The 26,987-nt window shown below is 30.4% G+C and overlaps 1 protein-coding gene across 5 annotated transcripts in view; it reads right to left on the bottom strand.

Moving 5' to 3' along the window:
- Positions 1-26,987, bottom strand: part of Akap200 (A kinase anchor protein 200) — a 272,973-nt gene that overhangs the window by 104,208 nt on the left and 141,778 nt on the right. For all 5 annotated transcript variants that reach the window (XM_076393930.1, XM_076393932.1, XM_076393927.1 and 2 more), the window contains 2 exons: positions 9,102-9,349; positions 3,199-3,286 (listed from right to left, as the gene is read on the bottom strand). In XM_076393930.1, coding sequence (XP_076250045.1) covers positions 3,199-3,286; positions 9,102-9,349 — 336 coding nt within the window. The remainder of the gene's footprint in view (positions 1-3,198; positions 3,287-9,101; positions 9,350-26,987) is intronic.

Genomic DNA, 26,987 nt, shown 5'->3' with positions numbered 1-26,987 from the left:
ATTTCGACTGCTATTCCCCCAACTTTTTGTAACGTTTTTCGACAGTTACTTCGATTTCTTAACGGTTTAGTGGGTGCCTTTATCTAGCTAATTGATTTGTTTACAAATGATTTATGGCCTAAGATAGAAGTCTCGAATAAAATTTGTGTAAATATATAATATGTGATTATATGTGTACAGTTAACCTTAGTTGATCATCGAAATAAATTAGGTTAAAAGGTTAAACATTATATAACAATATTTAAAGTAGTGTTGGAAACAATCGACTGAAATCGACTATCGACTGTTTAGTAATTGACTACTTTTTACTATCGACTGTTTCAGTCGCTATTTTTGGTTCGACTGTTTTTACTAGTGACTGTTTTCAGTCGCTATTTTCGGTCCGACTGATTTTATTACTATTTACTATTCGACTGATTTTTTACGTTCTGGCCTTCTCGTCCTAGCCACGACCTTCAACGTAATGCGCCGGATTTATGCTTATATAGATTTATATGTAATATATGTGGTTTTATGTTTTTTGTAGTTTGCTTGTGAATAACTACTATATATTGTAAATTAATATAGCATAGCAGCATTTTGGAACGCTAGTTTTCGAGGGCAAAAAAAAATTGTAAATGATAAATAGTTAAGATACTTTTGACTGGTATCTTACCTTTATCTTAAACTTTCACGATTTTTGTCCAAGGTTTTTGTTTGTCGAAACTTTTTTCCCAAAATATTGAAAACTAAAATTAGGTTCCAAAGGTTTCAGAAATTCCATAGATTCTAAAAGATTTGAAGAATTTTTTGCAGTAGCAGTTGTTAAATTTCTTTTAAAAATATTAATGGTAAAGGGGTGAATAAAGTATATTAAATATTTGTAATAAATACATTTTCTGATAGGAAAACTCTACTTTACTATTCAACCATTTATTTTAATGGCTATTAAGAAGAGCACTACTGTTTTTATTTGTTGACGAATGGACTATCTTAACAGAATGTGTTCAACTTTTAAAGCCCATTGAAATAATGACCACCGAGTTATCTGGTGAAAGATATCCCACGATCTCTTTAGTTATACGGTTAATAAGAGAACTGCAACATTCCATCAAATCCAGGATTTTCACAAGTGAATGGGAAAAAAATTACAAAATTGTCTATTAGGTGTCGTCAATAAAAGACAGTTTTAGAAATGAACACGATATGCGGGAAATCCAAATTTTTAAATCCTAGATTTAAAAAAACAGGATTTGGTATTGCAAATAATCTTCCATTCTAACTTCAAAAAATATAAATATAGTTCCACAACTCGAAATTCAAGACACAACTACTGACCAAGACTTTACAGTATGTGGAAATGCAATTTATTGGGCGTTTAGAAAACCCATTGGATTCTTGACAAACCCATAAAATGACACTACCTGAATTATATCAGTTACACGTAAAATATTCCTCTATATCCGCAACATCTGTCCCCTCGGAACGAGTTTCCAAAATCTGGGCAAATAATTAACGATCGAAGAAATCGCCTCACGGGAGATAAGTTGAACATGACAATATCCCTGAACAGTAATTTAAAAATATTTCCGTTCAAAAAAAAATAAAACTTTTATTTAAAAAGGGTCTGGTAGCTATTGTACGATCATTTTTAGGTTCATCATGGATTAGATTTTTTAATGAATAGGTATACGTTTACATTTTATTTAGTAGTTATGGTTATTGAACATTTTAGTTTTTAGGTTTTTAGGTTCTGTTTAAGTTGTATTGTACTATTTATATTTATTATGCTATGTTATTTAAAATAGCAATTAATATATTAAAACACGATAGAACATTTGTGCTGTTATTATTCCATTCCTTTTTACAAATCCACAGAACATTCAGTATAAAAGTAATCCTACTTTAAAATTATATTATTTATTACATGTTAATAGAAATTAGTAATTTAGTTTTCCTTTTCTTTTTTAAAGTCATCACGAGAATGAATATATATATACATCTCTGTCTCGCTTATACTACCATTGGAGAATATAAAGACATTTAAAATTAACAGCTCTAAGCATTTATCTCCGTCCTTTCCTATCTCACATTTTATACAGACAAGAATTCCTACATCTTTGTCTGACATTACGAATGGAAAAAAAAACAGTCGAACCGTGCATTTGACTGAAAATAGTAATTACTATACATACGCCATAATAAATATTTCTGATATCGACATTTGTATTGGATTGTTATGAACAAAATCGAAAATCCAAAATAATTAGACATTTATTCATCGATAATTTGGTCAAGCATTTGAATATACCTCAATATATCAGGAAGTGTTTGTATTAATTTGGTAACGAAGTACTAGTTGTCAATAACTCAAGGAGATACATGATCATAGGATACTATACCTTGGTTACTTGTAATAGCTATGAGCAGATGCTGGCACAAAATTATAACTTATATAGCAAGTAATAACTTGAGCATTCAAATGTGGTTCTAAAGAATTCTTTAAGTAAAAATAAACATACGTAGGCGCCTTGGGATGATGCTACATTTGGAAAATCGAAGCAAACTAAAAGTTTCAACTCTTCAAAAATCAAAATTTCAAATAAAATTTTATTACATCATGTTCGAGAGCAGCTTAAATGTTATCTTCTGCTGCAAAAAATGTCCAAATTCGACGGTTATTTATTTAAAAGAATTACAGCATTTTAGCTAATAGCGATTATCATGTTTGAGAGCAGCTTAAATATTATCTTCTGCTGCAAAAATGCCCAAATTCAACAGTTATTTATTTGAAAGAATTACTGCATTTTAGCTAATAGCGATTATCGAGAACAAAATGCGACTATTGATAAAACGCCATAACAATGTAATCACCAAATAAATAGGTTTCTACATGATTTAACTCAAAACATGAGAGAATAAAGCCCTGTTGTGATGATAGCATATTTAACACTTGTAGCCTTATATATCAGAAAATCTAACTAAATAAACCACGATTCAAATAAATCCAGAAAAATTGGACCCAGACCGTCGGCTTTTTGTTAACGGTACAGTCGTAATGTCTAGCCAGCCAGCTTGGCGACTATAAATCCAACTTTAACTTTGAACCGTCGTATAAAATATTTAGAAACTTGTTCCGTTCTTTTCCTTCTCTCTTTCTCGCTTCACATTTGGTACGAAAAGAAAACCGCATTTTTCAGGATAGTTTCAGTTACTTACCTCTTCGGCGACTTCCTTGACTTCTCCGTTTTTATCCCCGCTTTCCTTTGATGGTTTCGACTTGTCCTTCTTTGAGAAAGAAATAGACCTAAAACAAATACAGTAATAATGACTATAATAACTTAACTTGTCTAATACATTGCAGCGATAATCGCTATTTTCTTTAAGTTTCTTGGGATTGTATGTCACCGAAAATGTACTCTTTATATAAGATCTTTATTTTATCTGATTGAATCCAGTAATAAACAATAAATGTTACCGTGGAAGCCGTTTCCAAGTTCGAGTCCATCACCCCGACATCATGATATGTAATATTTTAATTTACTTACTAAATACTAGGATTATGAATTCTCTCGAATACATTTTTTAAATATTATTTTTTCTTTATAACATTTTCCTTTGATTGTTTTGAGTTACATAATATTTTTCGGTAGATAAAGGTACCCAAAAAGTATGCTACTCTCTACAGACTAAACAATATAAAATATTCCTTTTAAGCAAAATTTTTTCATCTTAATAATGGCATAATCTGACCATCAGATAGATACTCTATCTTTTATGGAGTCTGTTATCTCTTTTCACTGCTTCTTAATTTCTGAAGAAAAGTAATGACACCAATTATAAATGGCTACCAAATATTGTTGGTTTTATTGTTGCTAACACGTTATTAAATGTCAATAATATTCAATTTGGTAGTTCATACATTCTCATTGACTCAACTCTACCACTCGATATTTTATTGCTGTATAAGAATAAGTACACCTCTACAATTGAGGCCTTTTTACATTATTTTTTAAATTAAACTAAAGATTGTATTACATAAGAGTGACCTTTTTGTGATCATATTTGTAAATTCTCTGAGAGACATAAAAGTTGACTGTTATTAGTTTGTATTCACACACATATTGATCCTACAAGTTATTTGAGTTTCGTAACCTTATTGTGAATTAAAAAAGACAAACTGTTGATTGGCTGATTTAATTTTGACTTCAATACTTATAAATAAAAAGAACGGCACTACAGCTGTTTACACCAAGAACAATAACATCATAAGGCTTTCATTATTTTAACCAGTTAAGGCTGATCGTAAAAGTGGACAAATATTAACTTTTTAAAATAAAACAACATCCTTTAACTTTTCCCGCAATGCAATAAAGAGCAAATTTAAAATTAAAATATATGGCTGCTTTCTTTTAAATTGGTGCTCATTACTTGATATTGCACCATAGCAATAAAAACAAAGTGTCAATCTTCGCTCTGGTTATTGTGAGAAGTTTATCGTGGTTAGATAACAAGAATAAAATAATAATGAAATCCTGTGGGGATCTGATTTCCTTGCGGTGCCGTAAATTCAACACTTAAACACCTGCCTCCAGAGGGTTATATTTCTACTTCAGATCTTTGTACTATACTTTCGCTATTTGTTGAAAATTTCAACAGGTAAAGCAGTTAGTATTATTGTTTCACATAATCAAAATGTTGCGATATTTCGCACGGGTAAAAATGTTAAATATTTATAAACAATTACTACTGATAGCTATTTAAATATGACATCAATTAAATATTTAGGGATAAGATTAATATTAACTAGTAAATCAATAATAGAGAACTTTTTTTACTATATCTAGACATTAAATTAATTCCATTTTATATCTTCAGTGTCAAAGTTAATCTTACACAATAATATATTACTGTACAAATCAATATGGGTATTCATAGCAAATTTAAAGTATTCCTCAAATAATAGTTCTAAAAAGTAAAGAGTAACAAGTTCGTCTTTAATGAAGTGATACAACGCGACGTCCCTTTAAAATGCATAAGGAATGTAATTTAAAGTTTAACTACTTATAAAGAGTGACAGTTCACCTCAATGTACTTGGCAATCAGCTAAATGTGCCTGATAATAGTGAAGTGCGTAAACTAAAAAGTTTACGGCCATCACACCTGATTAGTACTCTTATATAGACTTTATAAGAATACTTATTGCTCACTGGGCACAATGTTGAATAAAATTTACCCATAGGTATTACATGGCAACCGAACACATCTATCATCATATCAGTTCTTACAGAAATTAAATAAATAAAATTATATTGTTTGCTCTTAACAGAGTAAAAGAGGTAGAGTGGTCGAACGACAAATCACTATCAAATACGAAACACGCGCCTACAAATTGAAGTGTGACATTTCTACTGATTTAATTCACCATACAAAACTACAAATGACAAGAACTTATCGATGTGAAGCTTTTATATGTTGCAATATCCAATTGTTTTTGAGAGTGTCGATTGGTATCACTTTATGGTTATGATGATAAATGGAATCAACAATTATTCAATACAAATAAAAAATAAATGTAAAATATAGAATTGCCAGTCCAAGTAATTTCTGTAACTCTAAAAAATCGAGACAACAATATTACACACTATTTTATAGCAACAAGCAAACTCAATATATTTCGAACGTACACTTTCTCTTATTTGTATTTATTACGTTTAACCAGACTCTAAGATACAACAACAGTTAACTGAACAGAGCAAGTCGATCTAAATCAATCAAACAAATCAGTTAATATATAAATCATAATAATCAATATATTGTAGCGTCCCACCAATAACAATGACAGATATCAAGAGGTTACAAATTTCTACAATTTAATAAACGCTATTCTTACCCGGCAAAAAGCACCGCATAAATCATCCTTTATCACGAGACAGTTTCAATCTCTATCTTCTATCTATTACTTCACACATAAATTATCTACTTTTATATAAATTTTTAATACACCTCCAAAAGTTGAGGACTTGCACGCTCTCCGGTCGCAGTAAATCATCCAGACCCCATCGGATAGTTCAAAGGTTACCCCGCGGCATGGTCTTTATCTGGGAGAGAAGCGGGCGTTGTGATTTATCTTTCCGCTGCGATATTTTATCTTTAGAATAGCACTTCCCATGTGAAAAATCGAAATAGTTTACACCCACCTAATTATGTCATTACACATCTCTTTAATAACCGTCGGATCGTTATAAATTCACAATAGAAACAGTAGATATGTTTTATTAAAGACGGATAAAACATTAATGCTAATTGATATATAATTTCTATCTTATAAAGTATTAAAAGTATGAGAAATGTATTCAAAATATCTTAGTTAAAAAATATTTCTTTACGTGTCCTTCAAGCAAAAAATATATAGCTCTAATGGTTTTAATTCTCCTCATTTGAAATAAAAAAAGCAAAATTAACAATTGCAACTGAAAGTAATATTTCACATAGTGTAACTTAATAATAAATTGTATTTTTAACGTATCACAGGTCAATTGAAAAGTCCCTGACCTGACACATTAAATGGCGCTACTGGAATTGAATCAATATGTTTTTAGTTAGCCCTAACCCTCACAAGATGCGTGTATAAATTTGACAGGTGTCGGATCATTAGTTTGTAGATTATAGCATTTTGAGGGAAGTAACTTTTGTTATTGTGAAAAAATGGATGAAAAGGAATATTGCGTGGTGATAAAATATTGCTAAATAAAACTTGGCTTAATGCCGAATTTCCGGACACTGCCCTGGGAAAATCAACCATCAAGGATTGGTATGCTAAGTGTAGACGTGGTGAAATGAGCACCGAAGACGGTAAACGCAGTGGACGCACAGAAGAGGTTGTTACCGAAGAAAACATTAAAAATGTCCACAAAATGATTTTGTATGACCGTACATTGAAATTGAATGAAATAGCACTCTAAAGATATCAACTGAACGTGTACATCATATCATTCACGAATATTTGGGTATGAGAAAGCTCTGTGCAAAGTGGGTGCCGCGCGAGCTCACTTTTGAACAAAAACAACGAGGAGTTGGTGATTCGGAGCGTAGATGATCAAATGACGTTATGATGTATGTATTTTGGGATGCGCACGGAATAATTTACAATGACTACCTTGAAAAAGAAAGGACCATCAACAGCGACTATTACATAACATTATTGAGCCGTTTGAAGGGCGAAATCGCCGAAAAACGGCCGCCTTTGAAGAAAAAGAAAGTGCTGCTCCACCAAGACAATGCACCATGTCACAAGTCAGTGAAAACGATGCCAAAAATCCATGAATTGTGCTTCGAATTGCTTCCTCATCCATCGTATTCTCCAGAGATAGCCCCCAGCGACTATTTTCTGTTCTCAGATCTCAAAAGAATGCTCGTCGAATGAAGAGGTGATCGCTGAAACTGAGGCCTAATTTGAAGCAAAGGACAAAACGTACTACAAATATGGCATCAAAAAGTTGGAGGGTCGCTATAATCAGTGTATCACCCTTTAAGAGAATTATGTTCAATAAAAAAAAGCTAATTTTGCCAAAAAAATTTGTTTTACTATGGTAGGCCGGGGAATTTTCAATTGACCTGTTATTTATCACCATATATTACTAAATTCGCAAACATTTACTACACTAACGCAACTAAAATGACTATTATTTCCTGGAAGTATAACTAACTTCTTCTATAGTGTTAAATAGATCGAGTGTAGTGCCAAATATATTTCAGAAAGAATTCAGTGTAATAACATTTCTTGTCTAAATAATGTTTTATTTACTCCAAAACAAGTCACAGATAAAGTATATTATATTTTTATTAAAACAGCTTTCAAAAATTGGTTTGGATTGACTTGGTACTTCAAAGATTGGGCAAATATATACCAAACATTGTGCCTCTGCAAAGTGCCGCTGGTTCCGATCGATGCAACATAACATTACTGTGTAGCATTTTCATTCTTAAAAAGAACTAAATTCTAATGGGTCCTTTTTAATGTTTTAATAACTGTTACTATTTACAGCAAAATAGCAACAACGTTTTGAAGGTTGAAAAAAGGATAAAAGGCAAAACCGATCCAAAAGTTATTTAGCTGTATACAAAGTTGAATTTAGGTATATAAACATTAATTACACTAATCGTATAGAATTGTATCAATAAAATTAATTACAAGCCTGAATAACAATTTTAACTTAACGTTGTATATTAATATTCAGTTGAAACAAGCTTTATTTTATATTAATATGTTTAAAGGTTACTGTGATTATTTGATAAGGCTTTTATGTAAAATATATTTAAATATGTAAATGGTGACGTTATCAAAATATTTATGCTGGGTCAAAATTTATTGTTTCATTTAATTTTCTTTTTATTTTAGGAATTTATGACCTCTACCTCTATCTTACTTTTATTTTAAATATACGAAACACAATCCCTTTTAATTAATTCTATTCTTTCATAAAATCATAAAAGCTATAAAAGAAAAAATAAACTGACATTTATTTTTTAATAACATATTTAGCACTTCAAAGCCTAATTATTGTTAGTAATAAAAGAAAATTTATTTTTTGTAAAAAGTGTTTTTTTCTAATATTATATTTACTATATTAATAATATTAATATTACAATCAAATTATGATTTTTAAAAAGATGATCTAAATTTCAGTATTATTTTTCAGACTTCTTAATAATTTATTATTTCATTTATATTCAACGTTAGTTTATATTAGATTGTTTTATTTTTGTCGTAATTTTAATTATTTTTCTATTCTCATTTCTCCTAATATATAGGTCAACAAATTATCTTAATTATTTATATTATAATCCATTCCTGCATAAAATAACATTAATAAAAAAATTAAACATGTATTACCATTGTTATTTTTTTGTATTCAGTGCATTATTATTTATGAAATAATACTATTAAAAAATAACAGCGTTGGCTTATGTCATTAGTTTAATCATATGGCTTGTACATTATCTTGTATATAGTTCTCAGAATTTTACAGTATTTTTTTATAAGTCAATGTTTATTTAAAAATTAAGAGTTGAGGGTGTTATTACTGACAGAGTGACAATCTATCAATTCGGTTACATACCTAAAGGACCATTTCTTCTTCTTGTCCTTTTTCTTCTTCTGGTCCGACGTTTCTTCGACCTTTTGTTCTGCCGTTTCCTTTTCAGGCGTTTTCTCTGTTTCACCGTTCTCTACGGGAGTTGTAGCTTCGGCTTTTTGGCTTTCGTCTACTGCATTAGAGGGCTCCTCTGGCAAACCGTTCTCTTTGATTTCAGCTTTGGAAGTGTCCTTCTCTTTATCTTCTGTGTCATCCTTCGAAGCCTCTTTATCCTGAAACATAAATATATTTCAATACTGATGCAAAGTTTCGAGTTAACTTATAAGTCACTTTTAACTATTTTATAGATCGTATTGAAGTACAATGATAGTTCAAAATTACGCCAGAGCTTTGAAAACGTAGCAATGTAAATCTTCGAAAAGTTTAAAAGGAAATTTGAATAAATATCTGAGCGACAGACAATATACCTTTTTGCATGGTATGAAATTTGCATGCTAAACTGCAATATGCAAATGTAGTCTGTCGTAAGAATAAAGATTAAGGAAGCGCATTTCAATACCTTAAACCGTCTGAAGATATATTTTTGCGGTTTACATTCACTAAAATATTATCAACAATTATATTTTAATAATATCAATTACTCTATCTACTAAAAAATCTATAAATTGACTGAATCGTAAAATTTCACAGCTGTTTTATTAAAGCAAATTAATATTAAAGCAAGTCCTGAAGATTCGATTAAAAAAGCACACAACGCCGTTAATGTTAAATATTCAGCTGCTTTATTTATGAGCAATTTAATTAAAATGAATACATGAATACATACACAAAAATCAAATAACTATTTAATATAAATTGCTAAAATTAGTTGTATTGTAAAACCATGATATGCTTCGATAAATCAAAACGAAACACTTGTCCGTGTTATTTATTAAAATTGACACCACTACATTAGTCACATCAATTAACCAAAACTAACAATAAATTTGATACCGAAAACCGGCATCGGGTCTTAATCAAACGAATGACTAATGTTTTGGCTATATAATTGGCAATTTCCTTTGGCCAGATTACTTTGAGTATCATGACCTGCTTTAAAAATAAATGATGTGGCATTATCAAGGAAATATATGTTACCAAAGATATTACGTATTAATACAACACTTGAATAAGTAAAAAGGTCAAATAACCCTGTCAATACGGATATGTTCCGTTATTTAACAGTCCGTAGAAAATCAATAATTAAAAAAATTAGCATTATAGATATTATGAAATGAAACAATGTAAAATAACGGAAGAATAGATTTCGGAAATGAAATGAAAACTCAATATACTACCCAATTTAAAAAGGCATTTTAAATATTAATTCGAACGGGCATTCAAAAATAACAATCCAGAGAGATTTGGTGGATATTGAAGTCATGAGCGTTTGAGAAAGATCTCAAGATTCCATGAGATACTAAAAAGTAAGACCGTCATTTACAAATGAAATCTAATAGCTTGACCAGCAGCTTTGTGGTACTAAAGATCGTGAAATGAAAGATATGGTTTAATTTTATTCAGTTGTAAATTTAGATACGATATACACAAGTTTGATTTACGAGTATAAAAGACAGGCCAACAATGTCAACAATGGGAAAGGTTTCGAAACTGATCATACGATACTGCTTTGACTCAGCCACGTGCTAGATACCCTACAAATTGTAATAAAGACCAAATGCTCTGACATCTGCTCGAGAACCCTCGTTTACTATTTTCAGAATTTAGCCTAATAACGTGAATTAATGTAAAAAAACTGTTAAACAAACTAACTAACCTAACTAACAAATTCGATTGTTTTGGCATTTTTATATATAAAATGTTAGTTCCCAATTTAATATTATTGAGTTATTCATAGTATACAGACGCTAATCATGGAACGCTGAAAATTTCAGACTTATTGAACGAAAACCCTAGCCCAGTTGCAGTTAATGATGATTAACTGTTTCCACACGTTTATATACAACGAAAAGTCTCAAAAGGTGGCAAAATGGCTAAGGTTCAGACGTTTGAACTTCATGATCGAGAGCAACGTGAAACAATGAAACGCTTGCCTGACAAAAAAGAAGCGCTTTCGGTGATTTTCGTGTGCATGTGTACAAAGTGTAAAAAAGCTATTAATAGACGTTTGATCGTGTGTTACAAATGTTGTGAAGGATACACTATTGTAGCTTTCAACCTTCAAAGTACTGCCGCAGCACGTACTCACCACTCATAGCGCATTCTGTATACCACTTATCCAAATTGATGCAATACCAAGACTGCTGGCACATAATTAAACGCGCTATGATAATCTGAAATATAAGGACAATGAGCACAGTGTGGATGTTACCTACTATATACCTACTATCACGGTTATATTGTAAATGTGTTTTATTGTTTCAAGATAATGCTTGACCACACGTCTCTTAAGATTTGTTAAAAAACTGAAAACGAACATCACGGTTAAAAACTTATCTTCAAATTAACGATTCAATTTTAAAGAGGTTTCAGTATTTGACGACCTTTTCTAAACAAGGCCCAAAATTATTTTAATCGTGATATATTACTAGTTTTAGAATGTTGTAGAATACAACTAAATTGTAAAAAATACATAATAAATTTGAACAAAATCTTATACATATATCCTTACTGCGAGTCAAACGTAGCATAAAATAGTTAAAAACCAGATGTCTTTAAAGTTAAATGATCCGTTTTGCTTACAGATATGCGAAAATCTTTCGGAACAGGTGAGATGATGCAATATATTATCCAATTTAGGTTTATAAATCCCTATATATTAGTAAGCGATAAATTAACGTGAATTATTGTAGAAAGTAAATAAACACGGAGATGTGACAACACCGCTCCTTTGGCAGATCGTAACGAGAACCCCGTTGGACCGGACCGACGAAAAAAAAGTCAGCCTCGCCCGGTTCGTTTCGCAGCTTCTAATATGCATATTCTCGACTCTAATGAGAAACGACTTCGCGCCATTCGCTTCAGATATCCGCAAACTGCAAAATTGTCCCGTTCTAATGCCGAATACGATATTATAACGACGACTCTACGCCCTAGAAAGCCGCACGGTTCGCGTTAGTACGCGTAATATGCCTGGTTATACGAGAAAACCTCCTGAAAGAGATAAAGGAATGAGATCGTTTTAAAAAATTGAGGTAGGAAAGTTTTAAAGAGGGCGATAACAGTCTCGTGCGTATTATCATTTTTAAACGTTACTATAAAAGGTAACTGTAAATTACTTCATTCTAGAACATGGGGTTGTGAACTGCCTTGCTAAATAAACTTTATTGTCTGTTAGGTTAAGCTTATTAATTTTAACAAAGTAACAATTGAGATTTTAATAAAATTAAATAATAAATACTGCCCCTTATGTTAGATATTGTAATCAATTTAAACATTAATAATTGTAAATCTACGATTTATTATAACTAATTGTATCGAATAGCTTGTATCAAGTATTTCCGGTGTAAAACATGTCCAATGTTATAGCCCATGTATTACGACATCTAAATTATCCCACATATATATTAAACTACAGAAACATCATTTAATATAATAACAAACAAGCTTAAAAGCATCTTTAATAAAAAAATACATTTTTTTCATTGTCGGTTTATGTGATTTAATAGATAACTCAATGTAATTTAAATATATTCTTACTAATGTTCAAATTAATGTTACTTTAGATTATTTCCTGAATTTATAAGAGACGTGTAAATGACTAGTCCAATGATAATTTACTTCCTAAGCATGATCGTAAAGTTGTTTTAATAAGTAATGCTCATTCTTTTTAAAAAATACGTTTAAACTAAAACTAAAACAGACTTTTTCAATGGTATTTTGTCCCCTTCAACGCAAATGTTTTTTCCAAACTACGGCATGTAGGATATTTAATCTTTTATATCTAAAGGCTCAACATTTTCTATTGCTACATTTTCCCTTTAATTTTAGAAAAACCTTACAAAACTGGAAAAAATACTATTATCTATTATGTAAAAATATGAATTAATACCTGCTACTATAACTATATGAACCGTATTAGACATTTTTGCTTCTAAACACTTAATTTTTTTTATCATTGTATTTAAATTATCTTGACTACAAATTAATTTTCATATTTTGTAAATTAAGCTGCACTGGATATTTCTGTAAATATAATAATATCAAAAGCTTGTCCTTAGCTGTTACTTTTTCATATGCATTATTTTATATGCAAACTTACTGTAAAAATATTGTCACTTTAGAATATATGTATTCCGAATACTAGGAATTAACATGGAAAGATATACAAAATCATGGAAGCGTTACTGTCTTTCTTAAGGTTATATGAAAATAAACCGAATAACTGAAAGCTCAAACCGAAAGAATAGAAAGCATCAAAATACTAGGAAGTGAACAATGTGTCCTATATAATTGGCTCTTTCTGCACATACGTATTTCAATAAACTACATCAAGTTGTGATTATTATTTGCTAATTATATGGTTATGTTTTTACTGACTTATTCGTGTCTTATATAAGGTTGCAAAAATCGGATCAAATTCATAAAAATAACATAAACACTATATTTTGTTATTGACAATTAAGGGAGTTAAAAAATGATAGAGAAACTGAGACGACAAATTGAGCTTATGAATATATATGTGTAAGTAGATATCTGCTAGTATACTATATAATACTAGTTATTTAACACCGTTTGGTAATACTATATTTTTTTAAAGCTTGTGTGTAAGTATATATCTTCTAGAACACCGTTTGGTAATGTTAAATTTGTATATATCAATATTAATGCCATTGTTCCTAGTGGTTATTAAAAAATATGATGAGTAGGCACGTTTGATAAGAATATGTAAGGAATGGATACTGAGCCTATTGCAGATAATATTGTATATGTTTGGAGTGTGCAAAATACATATATACAGATACATTTAGAGCATATTGAATATATGAAAAAAAAAAAACAAATGCAAAGGAATACATCAATAATGTGTGAATGGAAATCAATAATGTGTGAATGAATAAATGAACTGACTGAAATATACATATATAATAATTTTGATACATATATTTTAATTTATTTTTGTCCTAATATATTGATAAATTTAATTGCATTATGAATTGTTTTCCAGAGCAAAAATATACTTAACTAAATTTATAATTCCTGGATCTCTGAATAAATGGAAATCTTATTAGTTTTCAGTGAATAGGATTTCTTCTATCGTCATTTCATTGAGGTTATTGGTTTAACTAATCTCAATTAAATATGTTATTGTTCCTTTAAATATTATTTTAATAATGATCGAGTATAATTTTAACATAGACAATCGAGATGAGAGATGTTCAGTTAAAATAAACTAAGGATACGTTAAACCTGTCCCGCCCGAAAATAACGACGACCTCGCTAAAAACCATCAAAAGACAGAAAGAAGACGAACCGCGGCCTTGGCCGCTGGAATGCAGGGCTCAAATGTGTTCTAATATTAGAACGGACGCACGTATTGTGGTTTAACTTTTTGGAGTGTCGATTTGCTTCTTTCGATACCTGCACAAAATAGTTTACCTGCATAAACACTAGGCAACAAATATTCTGTTTCTCAATATTTTCGAATCCTCTTTTTATCAATTAAATCTTACCTAGAATGGACTTATTGCTTAATCTACGTTATTAACCTTATACATTTATATTACGAACTATGGTCCTCTGTATTAAGTCTACCAACTGGATTACTGGGGTGGTTATTTTTATTTGTCGGATATTTTTGTCTATAGTCTACGATCCTGAACGCCACACTTACATCATTTTATAAAAACTGAAATGTCTTCTACCGAAATACACTAGCATATGTAACGACAATTGTTCTATTCACAGGCCCTTAGACTATATCGACAAAATATAAATTAATAACATCCCATAACGAGATGGTTTGCCATAAGCTCATCCATGAAGTTGAAGAAAATGTTACATGTACAAATCTAAGGTATTAACATAAATCTTATCCAGAGTCAAACAAGAGAAAAGTCATTGTATAATAAAAAGTGCATTAATTTGTATACATGTAATTTACCACAATTAGAAACTATCGGCATGGCTATATTTATATATGGTAACAATAGCTAACAGTATCGAGACCCAAGCGTGGATAATAATAGTTAACCAAAGCAAATCGGTGCATATTCAATTTACATATAATCAAACTATACATGCAACAATAACAATGAATAATACTATCATCCCATATGGCAACCATGCCAAGCATCCAGTGATGAATCCCAATACAAAACTTAAAAAAACATGCAAAAAGTATGGGTTAATTGACAGAAAATTTCAACTATATGTAAATAATTGCTGTTATATAACCGAATTATAAAATCGATTTGGACCTATGGGATCTAGTTATGGGGATCCAGTTATGTGAAAAGTAATATAAATTCATACAAATTTTCTAGGAAAAAAAGGCCCTAAGAAGTATCGTCGGATAGTATGTATTTAACAGAACAAAATGGCAATGTTAATTAATATATATAACACTGGTAGTTATCCTGGATATATACTTGGTTTCTAAGTTATTGTAAAAACAAATTGTAGGTTAGCTGACAACGACAAGTAACAATGTATTAATAAAAAAGTAGTGTCCTGTCGCCTCAACCCCTGTGCTACTAAATTGTTAATAATTGTTTATCAATAATAATAAACTAAAGACGAGCTAAAAATCTATTATATTAAAATTAATGATTTAAAATTACTTATACCTTTCCCATTAATGACGAACTTTGGAAAGAAATTTCGAAATTAAATTTAAAACCGACTTTGCATGAAAGTTGATTTATCTTAAAACGCCAACGATAAATTAAATTTACTTTATGCAGTTTCACCTTTCTTTATGCAAACGATTATGAAATTACACTGTCGGTTGCAGTAAAATTTACTTTGAAAATTAAATTTTAGATGAACCCACAATCTAGTCGGTTAAATTTTTTATTAATTTTTATCGAATACTAAAAAGTCAATGAACCGTTTCTCATTTTAAAGGTGAATCATATTCCTTTTTGAAACAATTTTTACTATGTAAGCTTGAAACTGTAAATTGACTGTTAATTATTAAATAAAAACAAAATTAATTTTAAAAATGTTCCACAAAATATTTCCTAATTTGTTCCTTGTGATACTGATTTGAAAATATAATAGTTACTCAATTTGTCTTGTTTTGATACTATTAAAATATTCACACCCAGATCCCAGATGGAATATCTCACGTTATTATAAAAACGATTTATCATCTGGGTTGGAACCATATTTTAAGTTCTACGTGGGGGTCTGTATTTAGTTGTTAAAATTATGGTCACACAATACCACTGTTGCCGTTATTACATGGGAGAAACATATTTCATGTATAAATAGAAGCAGGGATACAAATATTTATTCAGAATGCGTTAAAGTCTATACTGGATCAGTTTCATAAGCTAAGACGTATTACTTAAAGCATATTATCGTCATTACACTACATTATTATAATATATTCCTTACTTTAATGATATTTGTTATTAAACAACAATTATGGAAATTTAATTGTCCAAAAATTTTGAATTTTATGTAAAACTAATGTTATTTATTAAAATGATTAACCGTACAGTCAGTAGTTAATATTTAAAAAACAACAATTTTTTATTAGAAATTTGAATTCTGTCAAGGCTTGATTGATGTATCGATATTTTTGCAATGATATTGAAAGTTATGCAGATGCAGATGATATTTTTATTTATGATATAGAATTATAGTCGATATTATTCAATTCAATATATCGATATTTTTGCAATGGTATTGAAAGTTATGCAGATGCAGATGATATTTTTATTTATGATATAGAATTATAGTCGATATTATTCAATTCAATATATCGATAATTTTGTAATGATATTGAAAGCTATGCAGATGCAGATTGTATTTTTATTTATGATAACGGAGCAGATCGCTATATTTTAAAAACTTTTTATAGTGACTTTTTTGCCGCCAGAAAAGTAGACCTATTAAAAATATTGATATATTTGTCGATATATCAATATTTTTACGGGTCAATCACCTTTTGAAGGTGATGAGGAATTAGTGATGCAGTCTGAACATATTGGTATCTGGAAGCCTTGAGATACTGCAGTTTAAAAAGTGCAACGTATGGAATCTTATTCACCACCTTCTTTGGCCCATACCACCAACGCTACTCCGTTCGACTAAATTAGCGACCAAGAATTAATGACTACTGATATCAGAAAAAAAAATAGTCTCAACAGGTTCAATTCTTGCTTCTTCATCACCGTAATGCAACTTTTCAGGCAGTATTAATTTGTCCCGACTTTTTCAATAAAAACTGAGCTCATATCATTTTAGAACCCTTCTGATTAATGTTTCCCAGACTAAGTTTTGAAGCCTAAATAAGCTACATGGCTCTGAAGAGGTTGAAGCCGAAACGAAGAACAAAAATCGAACAACGTGACAACTGGTATTAGAATTGAAAAAAAATATATCGAATAACATAACGAACACATAAATAAACAAAAAAGTATTTTTTATTACAGTAATAAATTAGTAGAAAATAATTATAGCACAAGCGAATCTAAAAGAAATGTATAATCAGAGAAAACGTATATTTATCCATCAAAACTATTACATTCATGTTATTCGTTTTGTTTGGACATATCCAATTAAGTGGAAAGTTTCCATTATTGGTAGAGCCAATTAAGTGGAAAGTTTCCATTATTGGTAGAGCCAATTAACAAACGATTTTAATTGAATACATACGTCAATAACCAACAAATTATCTATATTCCGAAAATAGACAACGCAACGCCAGACTAACTGAAGAGCCACTGACCCAATACGTCTATTTTTACCTAACGCAAACAGGCGCCAATTAATTAACTAGTAAACACCGAGTTGTAAGTTGTTTTCGGTTAAAACGTAACCGATGAATTTCCTATCCGGTCTCGTCGTTTCTCACTTTCCTTCTCTCTCTCTGTTTCGACGATGGGTATGACTCACACAGTCGTAGATATACATCGTACGCTGTGCCAGCTGCAAACCAGATTTTACACCAACAAATAATCGTTAATAGACTAAGTTGAGACTATTTTACTTTATAACACAACGATCAATGTCAAACATGTAACATGAGTAAAATATCGTTTGAATTATAAGACTGAAATACCACAGAGAATATGGTTCGTTAACGAGAACGTTTATTGGTTGATGATGTATCTCTTTAGTTATTAGTGAAATTAAAATTGTTTTCTTAATATAGTGAACTTGTGTTAAAAATAAACATTTTTTGTGGAGCAATTATTAGGTGTGTAACTTAACTTTTACAGTTTTTTTAAACTGAAAAATATATTTGAAATAGAAATATTTTCCTACTTATGGCATTGAAACGAGCTAAAGTTCTATATTCCTGATAAACAACACCTTCGAGTGATTCAAAATGGAGAAAGTGATACGAAGATTAGTTCAAGCCAATGCAAAAGTTTATTGATCATTATGGAGAATACTTCGAAAAACAATAAAATAATTTTTGGCTGTTTTATTCATTATTAGGCTCAAAATATAAATAGCAATCCTGAAGAAGGAAATCGTAAACCTTATAAAGTCTAGAGGTAACCGAACAAAATTGAAAAATAAAATCAACCTCTCATTTTTCATACTTTTCATCTATCATGTTCAAGGAATGCCGAAAAAATATCGATATTGTGGCCGATATTTTTCGATATATTTTCAAAAAAAAAAACGTTTTAAAAACCATTTAATTTATTTTAATAAACCTTTAAAACTGATAGTTAATTTTAAACGTTCAGTTCATTTTGAAACTTTATTTTGAAGCATTGTTAAAAATATTTTTATCGATATCGATATTTTTTTGGGTCGATATATCAATATCTTTATTTTTTCTTAAAAATATAGATATTCTTCTTAGTTGTTGCTAAAAAATTCGATATTTTTGCTTCCGATATATGGATATATTTTTTTAAAATATCGAAATCGATATATCGATGTTTTTCTCGGTGGCCGACGTCCCCTGCACTAACTTTATTATACTTGTCCAAAATGTTTGATACTAAATCAAAAACAATGACATCTGTCGAAATATTCGATGATCTACTTATTTCTTCGAGAAGGACACTTCACACGCTTTCTATGGTAAATATAACATATCCACTGTACAGATATTCTGGAGATACATATTGACAGTTCGACACTTGATCTATTGCTAATATTTAGCTTCTGTAAAAAAGAGAAAAACTATCGAGAAACAAATACACATATCATTGAATGTAATTAGTACAACATTCAATCAATTACGTTCACTTTAAAATAAAAATGAAACAAATGCCACTGGCTTTAACGATAACCACGCCTTGAAAAACGCCGCCTGAAACGGAAAAGAATTGTCGTTATTTGACGCCAACCGTTTAATGGATCGGTCATTATTAGAACATGCCTCGCGGTTCCGCCGGGTAACGCGGCGTGATTTGAATATGGCCAAGACAACGACACGTTTATTGTTTTCCGAATCATCATGAACAAGTAAGATGGCGCCTGCCCGCAGATATTTCGACTTTCGCTTGTTCAACGGTTGGCATCAACAAACAAGATCGCGTCAAGGATACCTCGTTTATATACAATTCGAACATCGTACGGCTTTTCTGCTACAGATCTAATTTAGTCGTGACAAAATCATGATGCACTGTGGTATTTTGACTCTTATAAATTGATATCAGCTATAGATAAATTTATTATAACTAATAATAATAGAAATAACAAACATACAAACATAAACATAAAAATACAGACAGACTCTGAAAACAGTCGAAACAGTGCAAACATTCTTGGAGTGCTTTTTTAAATCTAGGATCTAAAAATGTGGATTTCACGCATATCGTATTCATTTGCAAATTTGCCAGTCTTTTATTGATGACATCTAATAGACAATTTTGTAAATTTTTCTCCATCCACTTATTAAAATCCTGGATTTAATGTTGCAGTCCTCTTATTAAAGGTATAATTAGAGACATCTTTGGGATATTTTTCTTCAGATAACTCGGTGGTCATTATTTCAATGGGCTTTAAAAGTTGAACACATTCTGTTAAGATAGTCCATTCGTTAACAGAATAAATTGTTGAATATTAAAGTAGAGTTTTCCTATCAGAAAATGTATTTATTACAAATATTTAATATATTTTATTCACCTCTTTACGGTTAATATTTTTAAAAGAAATTTAACAACTGCTACTGTAAAAAATTATTTAAATCTTTTGGATCTATGCAATTTCTGAAAACTTTGGAACCTAATTTTAGTTTTCAAGATTTTGGGAAAAAAGTTTCGACAATCAAGAGGCTTGGACAAAAATCGTGAAAGTTTATCAAAAAAGTATTACCTATTATGCCAGTCCAAATATTACCTATTATGCCAGTCAAAAGTATCTTACTATTTATCATTTACAATTTAATTTTTTTGCCCTCGAAAACTAGCGTTCCAAAATGCTTCTATATTAATTTACAATATATAGTTATTCAAAAGCAAACTACACAAAATATAAAACCACATATATTACATATAAATCTATATAAGCATAAATTCGGCGCATTACTTTCAAGGTCGCGGCTATGACGGAAGACCAGAACGTTAAAAATCAGTCGAATGAACTAGTAGAACCGAAAATAATAACTAAAAGTAAACGACTGAAACAGTCGATAGTAAATAGTAATAAAATCAGTCGGATCGAAAATAGCGACTGAAAGCAGTTACTAGTAAAAACAGTGGAACCAAAAATAGTCGATAGTAAAAAGTAGTAACGACTTCAAGCAGCTAGAGATAAAATAATATACTGGATCAAACATCGTCAAATAAAAATAAACAAATGGTATGAAAATGGTATCAAATGAAGAGGTATAGGGTATGATATCGGATGTCAAACTGAAATGGAAAGACCATGTTTAAAAAAATAACCGGAAAATAAAATATAGACACATACATTAGTTTCTTGAAAGAAAATCCAAAATGTCAGCCTATAATTATTTATGATCAGGTACTAAAACTATGGCTAAATGGTATATAACACTGGGGTTGTACTGCAGACAGCAATACAAGGAAATCTCAAGTAATTCGGAAGAAGGTGTTGCGTAACTTAGGGAACGCACCTTGATTTGTAATAGATGATTGTAATAGACTTGCAAAGGAGATCAACAGTTTCAACAGGGAAAACGAAATCATGCCACAGCTCCATGAAACCATAGTATATGTGAATAAATAAATGAATGCTTGGTCTAGTAAACAAATTTAAATAGGTTGGAATAGTTAAGTTAAAAGAAAATCGTTAAAAGAAACATCAAGAAACGTATCTTTAAAAATGCTAAGGATGAGTATAAGGCTAAATGCAATCTATAAATTTTATTCTTTGCTTTTTCTTCTACTACGAAAAAATGTTGTGGTCGGTTTTATATTTCCAAAATTGACTGAAACCTAAAAAATAATAGGTAAAAAATGGGTCAGAATATTAAGAAGTCGTCATGTGGGTATTATTGGCAATCACCTAGAAATACGTTTTAAACAATAGAAAAAATACATGAAGTGGTATACGAAATGAAAGGAAATAATATATTTGAACATAAAATATCAAAATGTACAGCATTTCTCTGAAAGTTTGAAGTTACTTTGAAGCTACACCTCGTAGAGCAACTGGTAAAATGTGAATAGAATTAATTTATATTCAGGCACATTTAAGTTAATTTGATATTAAATGTGAGTTTATATATAATAATACGAGCAACTTTGTTACGCTATCGCATCTGTCTCCGCTTTGATACAGCAATAAGGGAATCAAATTATGAAGATAATTAATCACACTTACTGTGCCTGTACCCTCCTTAGATTTCTCGAAGGTTCTGACAAGTTCTTGCCTAACGTGACAGCACTAACAAAGACCAGATCCTTCAGTCAGCGCTTCCATAGGCTTTTATAGTTAGCAAAAGAGACACGTGTAATTTTGAAGCGGTATATTCGATGAACGTTGATATAAATTACAATAGCTGGTAAGTTACTGCTCAAGCTAATAAAAAATATGATTTCAAGTAAAAATTAATTAATTCATAGATTGTCTTCAACTATCAAAAGAAATTGTTTAATACATACTTTTATGCGTCTTTTTTAATGTTTTTTTAGAACAATGGACGTATATAGGTATTAAATTATATCTACATTATTTAAGTATATATGACTTAATAGTCCAATATATATATATATATATATATATATATATATATATAGAAAGATATGACCATCTTTCAGGTATTGAACTATTACCTATGCTGCATTGACTTGACTGAATAATCGAATAAGAACAAGATCGCTGAATATACTGTGTGCGCAAGAACTAATACCAAGTTCAAAAGAGGCTGAATTTTGGTTACTTCTTTTTCTGTAAGTCATCATGTAGGTCAAAAGATCGCTAAAATATTTCTGTTTTAAATACACAATTAAGCCCGAAAAAGGAACCCGGAAATCTATTACATAGACATTTCTCATCATGAATAAACAATATCCACAAATATATGCATTGAACAAATTGTGTTTGTTTAATAGAGGAACATATTTTTATTGCTTTGAAGCATGTTAAATATTTCTGAAGATATTCAAGAATAGTAGTATATAGCAAGTCTATAGGTCAAACCTAGTTTGTCAAACAACAGTTTTTAAGCGACAAATAAAATTCCTGATAATCAGCAAGAAAGAAAACACATCGAGAACTCGGTCTTATTTAATACGCAGTTGTTACGGTGGTATCGCATAATTCTGAAATTGTAATGATGCATTTATCGGAGCTCATCAAACTCGACGGGGTCGAAACCGGTTGGGCAAGAGCTTGTCGGTTTTGTCAGATATAGTTATCATCGGTTTACGAGCTACTAAAAAATATTTCAAACTACAGTTTCGAGATTGATATGATAGAAATTACTTGCTTTGCCGTATATTGATTTTCTCCGTATATTGATTGCCAATAATAATAAAAACTTTGTTGGTAAGAAAAGTTTGTTATTTGCCATCAAACGGTCCGTATGTGAATCCACTTATCAGTATTTGTACTATGTATTTACAGTTTTTGATTATAAACAGCTCTAATAGTTTGTATCGAATATAATATTTTTGATATCTATGTCAAATGTTTTCTTATCTCACGCTTCTCACAAAGTTCGATATTTTTCTCCATGACCGATATTTTTCTCTTTATAATAGAAATATCGATATTGTTCTCCATGACCGACCGTCTTAATTTGAGCACAACTTGTATTGCTTACAGTGTGTTACAAATTAACTCGTGAATATTTTTGTGCAATCATTTTATACGACTTGAATTTTCAAATTAGGAGTGAATCCATCAACTTATGGTACATCATTTAATCGTGGTCGGAGTTTCCTCAGGGAGTAAACCGTATAACTACACAGGTGACAAATCTTGGATCTATACATATTGCCTCCAAACAAAACAAGAATCCATTGTATGGGCCAAGACGAGCCAAATCCGACAAAAATAATTCGTGACCATTTCGAAGTTACAGCAATCTGGAACGGTGATTTTTGAATAGTTAGTGCACAACCAATTGAGTGATCAACGTTCTTCCAAGACTGAAGAAACTGTTGATGCATTCAAAAACCTTGTTATGAATAACAGTGGAAAAAGTGCTACGAAGATTGGTTCATGGACAAGCAAACTCATTCATCATTGAACTCATCGCTATTGATCATCATGGATAATACCTCGAAAAACAATAAAACTATTTTGTCAGTTTTGTCAGATATAGTTATCATCGGTTTACGAGCTACTAAAAAATATTTCAAACTACAGTTTCGAGATTGATATGATAGAAATTACTTGCTTTGCCGTATATTGATTTTCTCCGTATATTGATTGCCAATAATAATAAAAACTTTGTTGGTAAGAAAAAGAGTTTGTTATTTGCCATCAAACGGTCCATATGTGAATCCACTTATCAGTATTTGTACTATGTATTTACAGTTTTCGATTATAAACAGCTCTAATACTTTGTATCGAATATAATATTTTTGATATCTATGTCAAATGTTTTCTTATCTCACGCTTCTCACGAAGTTAATTCTAAGTATTTCATAAAAGCCATTTAGTTTGATATGCAGTAATATTAAAATTAACACAGTTAAGTAACTTTTACACACTCATTTTAAATGGCGGTACTGCAGAAGTATTGTCTATTCCTGAAGTCGTATCCTTTAGAAAGAAAGTTTTAAGGTTTCGCATGAAGGGGCAGTCTCTATCGGTTGGAGCTCCGCAGTTTTTTATCTGACCTATATCACAACAACAAGAAAGCATTAACAATCGGGACATTTGCCGATGATACATTGATTATGGTAAAAGATAGATCCTATCTGAGGCTATAAAAAAGTACAGGTGACAGTCAACAAGATCCACAAAAGGACTAAGGATTTGAAAATACAGCTTAAAAGATCAAAATCTGCTCACGCCAATTTTATGTATCGACGAAATGATAAAAACCTAATTATATCACTTGAGGGATACCCAATTCCTTAAGAAAAATTACATATGAAGTTGCACTAAAGAACTGTACCAGTCTCAACTAATCTTTGCAATTTAAGAGTCGATATAACTAGAAGTTTGTGAGGAATTCGTTGATTGTCTAGACAATCTCAATTCCCATCTTTGGATTTGTTATTTGATCATGAATTAATTAACTAATTTTGATGCCAAAATTCGATTTTAATATGCACTCAGATATTTAAAAATGTCTTGAGGGTCATTGTAAAACTTTGTATAAAAGTAGATAATATTTGCTGGCGAGGCGTCATTCCAGAAAGCCCTTCAAAATGACCAGAAAGTACGCAAAGAATTTAAAATTAAATTTAACTACTTACGTGACTTTGTACAAAATATTTAGTACATGGCTGTAATGATTATATGTGAATTCATATCGAAATATATATTAATTCGAATTCAACTTATTATTACAACCAAAACATCTTATCTTTGATTTGTTTCTCTGAAATTATTCATTTGTATATTCAATTAGTTTGTAATTATACAGGAACCTCACTGATCAATAGTTATGAAACAATCCGTGTCTGAATACACAGACAGATGAAAACCTTGATCCCTACATAGAAAAGTCCCTGACTAATCAACCTTGATAAAAAATAAAAGATCACCTTTTAAAACCTTGAAATAGCTCCAAACACACCTGCTATTTTGCACTATCCCAGACAACTTGAAGTATTTCGTTACGAGAACTGTATAATAAGTACCTCACATAGGCAAGATTTTTAAAAAGATATATTTTCAGAAATAACTGAAACCATTCTGACCAATTTTAATGAAGACTGATTAACATGTCTGAAGATAATGATAAACGATTTTAAACAGTTTTTTAAATAATATATTTCAATATGAAAAAATTCATGAGTTGAGTGACGTACTTGACCACAACTGGCTAGATAGACATTTGCTGTTGTCAAAAAGATTTTAGTTTAATTAAATAAAAGGTTAAAATTATTTCTGGTAAAAGTTCATAATTGTTGACAAACATAGGACAAAAACAGTCCAAGTAGAGAGTTTTCAATTGTTTTGACTCTATTAGAAATAGAACGCATCCACATTTATTAATTAATTAAAAAATCCTTCTTGAAGACAATTAATTTTTATTACCCTTAGTCGTTCAACAATTTGCCTATTACGACTACTATAAATATTTATCTCCAAAGAACTAATATATTTTCCTACATTTGAATACCAGTTCTTTCTTTTTCTTTTTATATGTTTGATACTGACATTTTATACCCACTGACCACTGATATTTTATATCAAAATCCATTCTGAGGCACTTAGACACACTTATTGCTATATAGAATGATGCACTATTTATTTGGCATTTAGAAGACAACTTTAGTAAATTATCTTCTGTGTAAAATATCTTATTTAAAAGTTTATATCTATCCATAAATGAGAACGGATAGTAGAAAACGCTTTAGTCCATGCACTTCACAGTTCAGTGTAAAATGCACATCACATTATCCATGCAACATTCTATAGAAGTAAAACACTAACACTGAAAAACAAACTTGAAATGATATCGCGCTACATCACTTCATTAGAAATGCAGTACAGAGTATCGACCATAGCACGCAACACTTTGTTTTGAAACCGTTTAAAGATGGCTATATTAGATTTGCTAGAAGTATTCCATACTTGAATTCCGTAGGTACAAATGGTACAGAAATATATTGCTATCCAAGGACAACTTCAATTAGTCTCCGATAAGTCAATATATTTGATTTAGTTTGAAAAATCAAAGTTGTTTTCATTCTAGATGGATAATACATGGATGAGCACTCACATATTAGTTATGACAAAAGTCAAGGGCCAAATAGTTATTATACAATCCTCGTGACAACATTATATCATATTTATAGTGTAATAGACTCTTAGGAATGTATTGTAAATAGTCAGTTTATACGAAAGAGAACGAAATAATAATTGCATTCAGTTTTCAAAAAAAAAACAAAATAAAATCGTAAGCTCATTTAATGATCAACAACGCTACTGTGTATAATTAACATGGATGTTAATAACCTGATATCCATATTGTTATCGCATTCCTCTGTATGTAAATATCGTGCAATACATGACCTATCTAACTACTTCATTAATACACATCAGTACCAATAATAAAACCAATTGTGCGTATCATAATTAATACCGAACTAAATCATCGATAAATTATCGAAAACAAACAGGACAGCTCGAAAAAGAAAAGCGATAAAAGTCGAGCTGGTGACAAACGGTCCG

Source organism: Rhynchophorus ferrugineus, unplaced genomic scaffold (assembly GCF_030347505.1).
Source record: "Rhynchophorus ferrugineus isolate W39M unplaced genomic scaffold, kcgeb_rfMv2 rfM2, whole genome shotgun sequence".
NCBI lineage: Eukaryota > Metazoa > Arthropoda > Insecta > Coleoptera > Curculionidae > Rhynchophorus > Rhynchophorus ferrugineus.
Note: the sequence above shows the minus strand (reverse complement) of the source record. Positions and strands in the feature narration are given on the sequence as shown.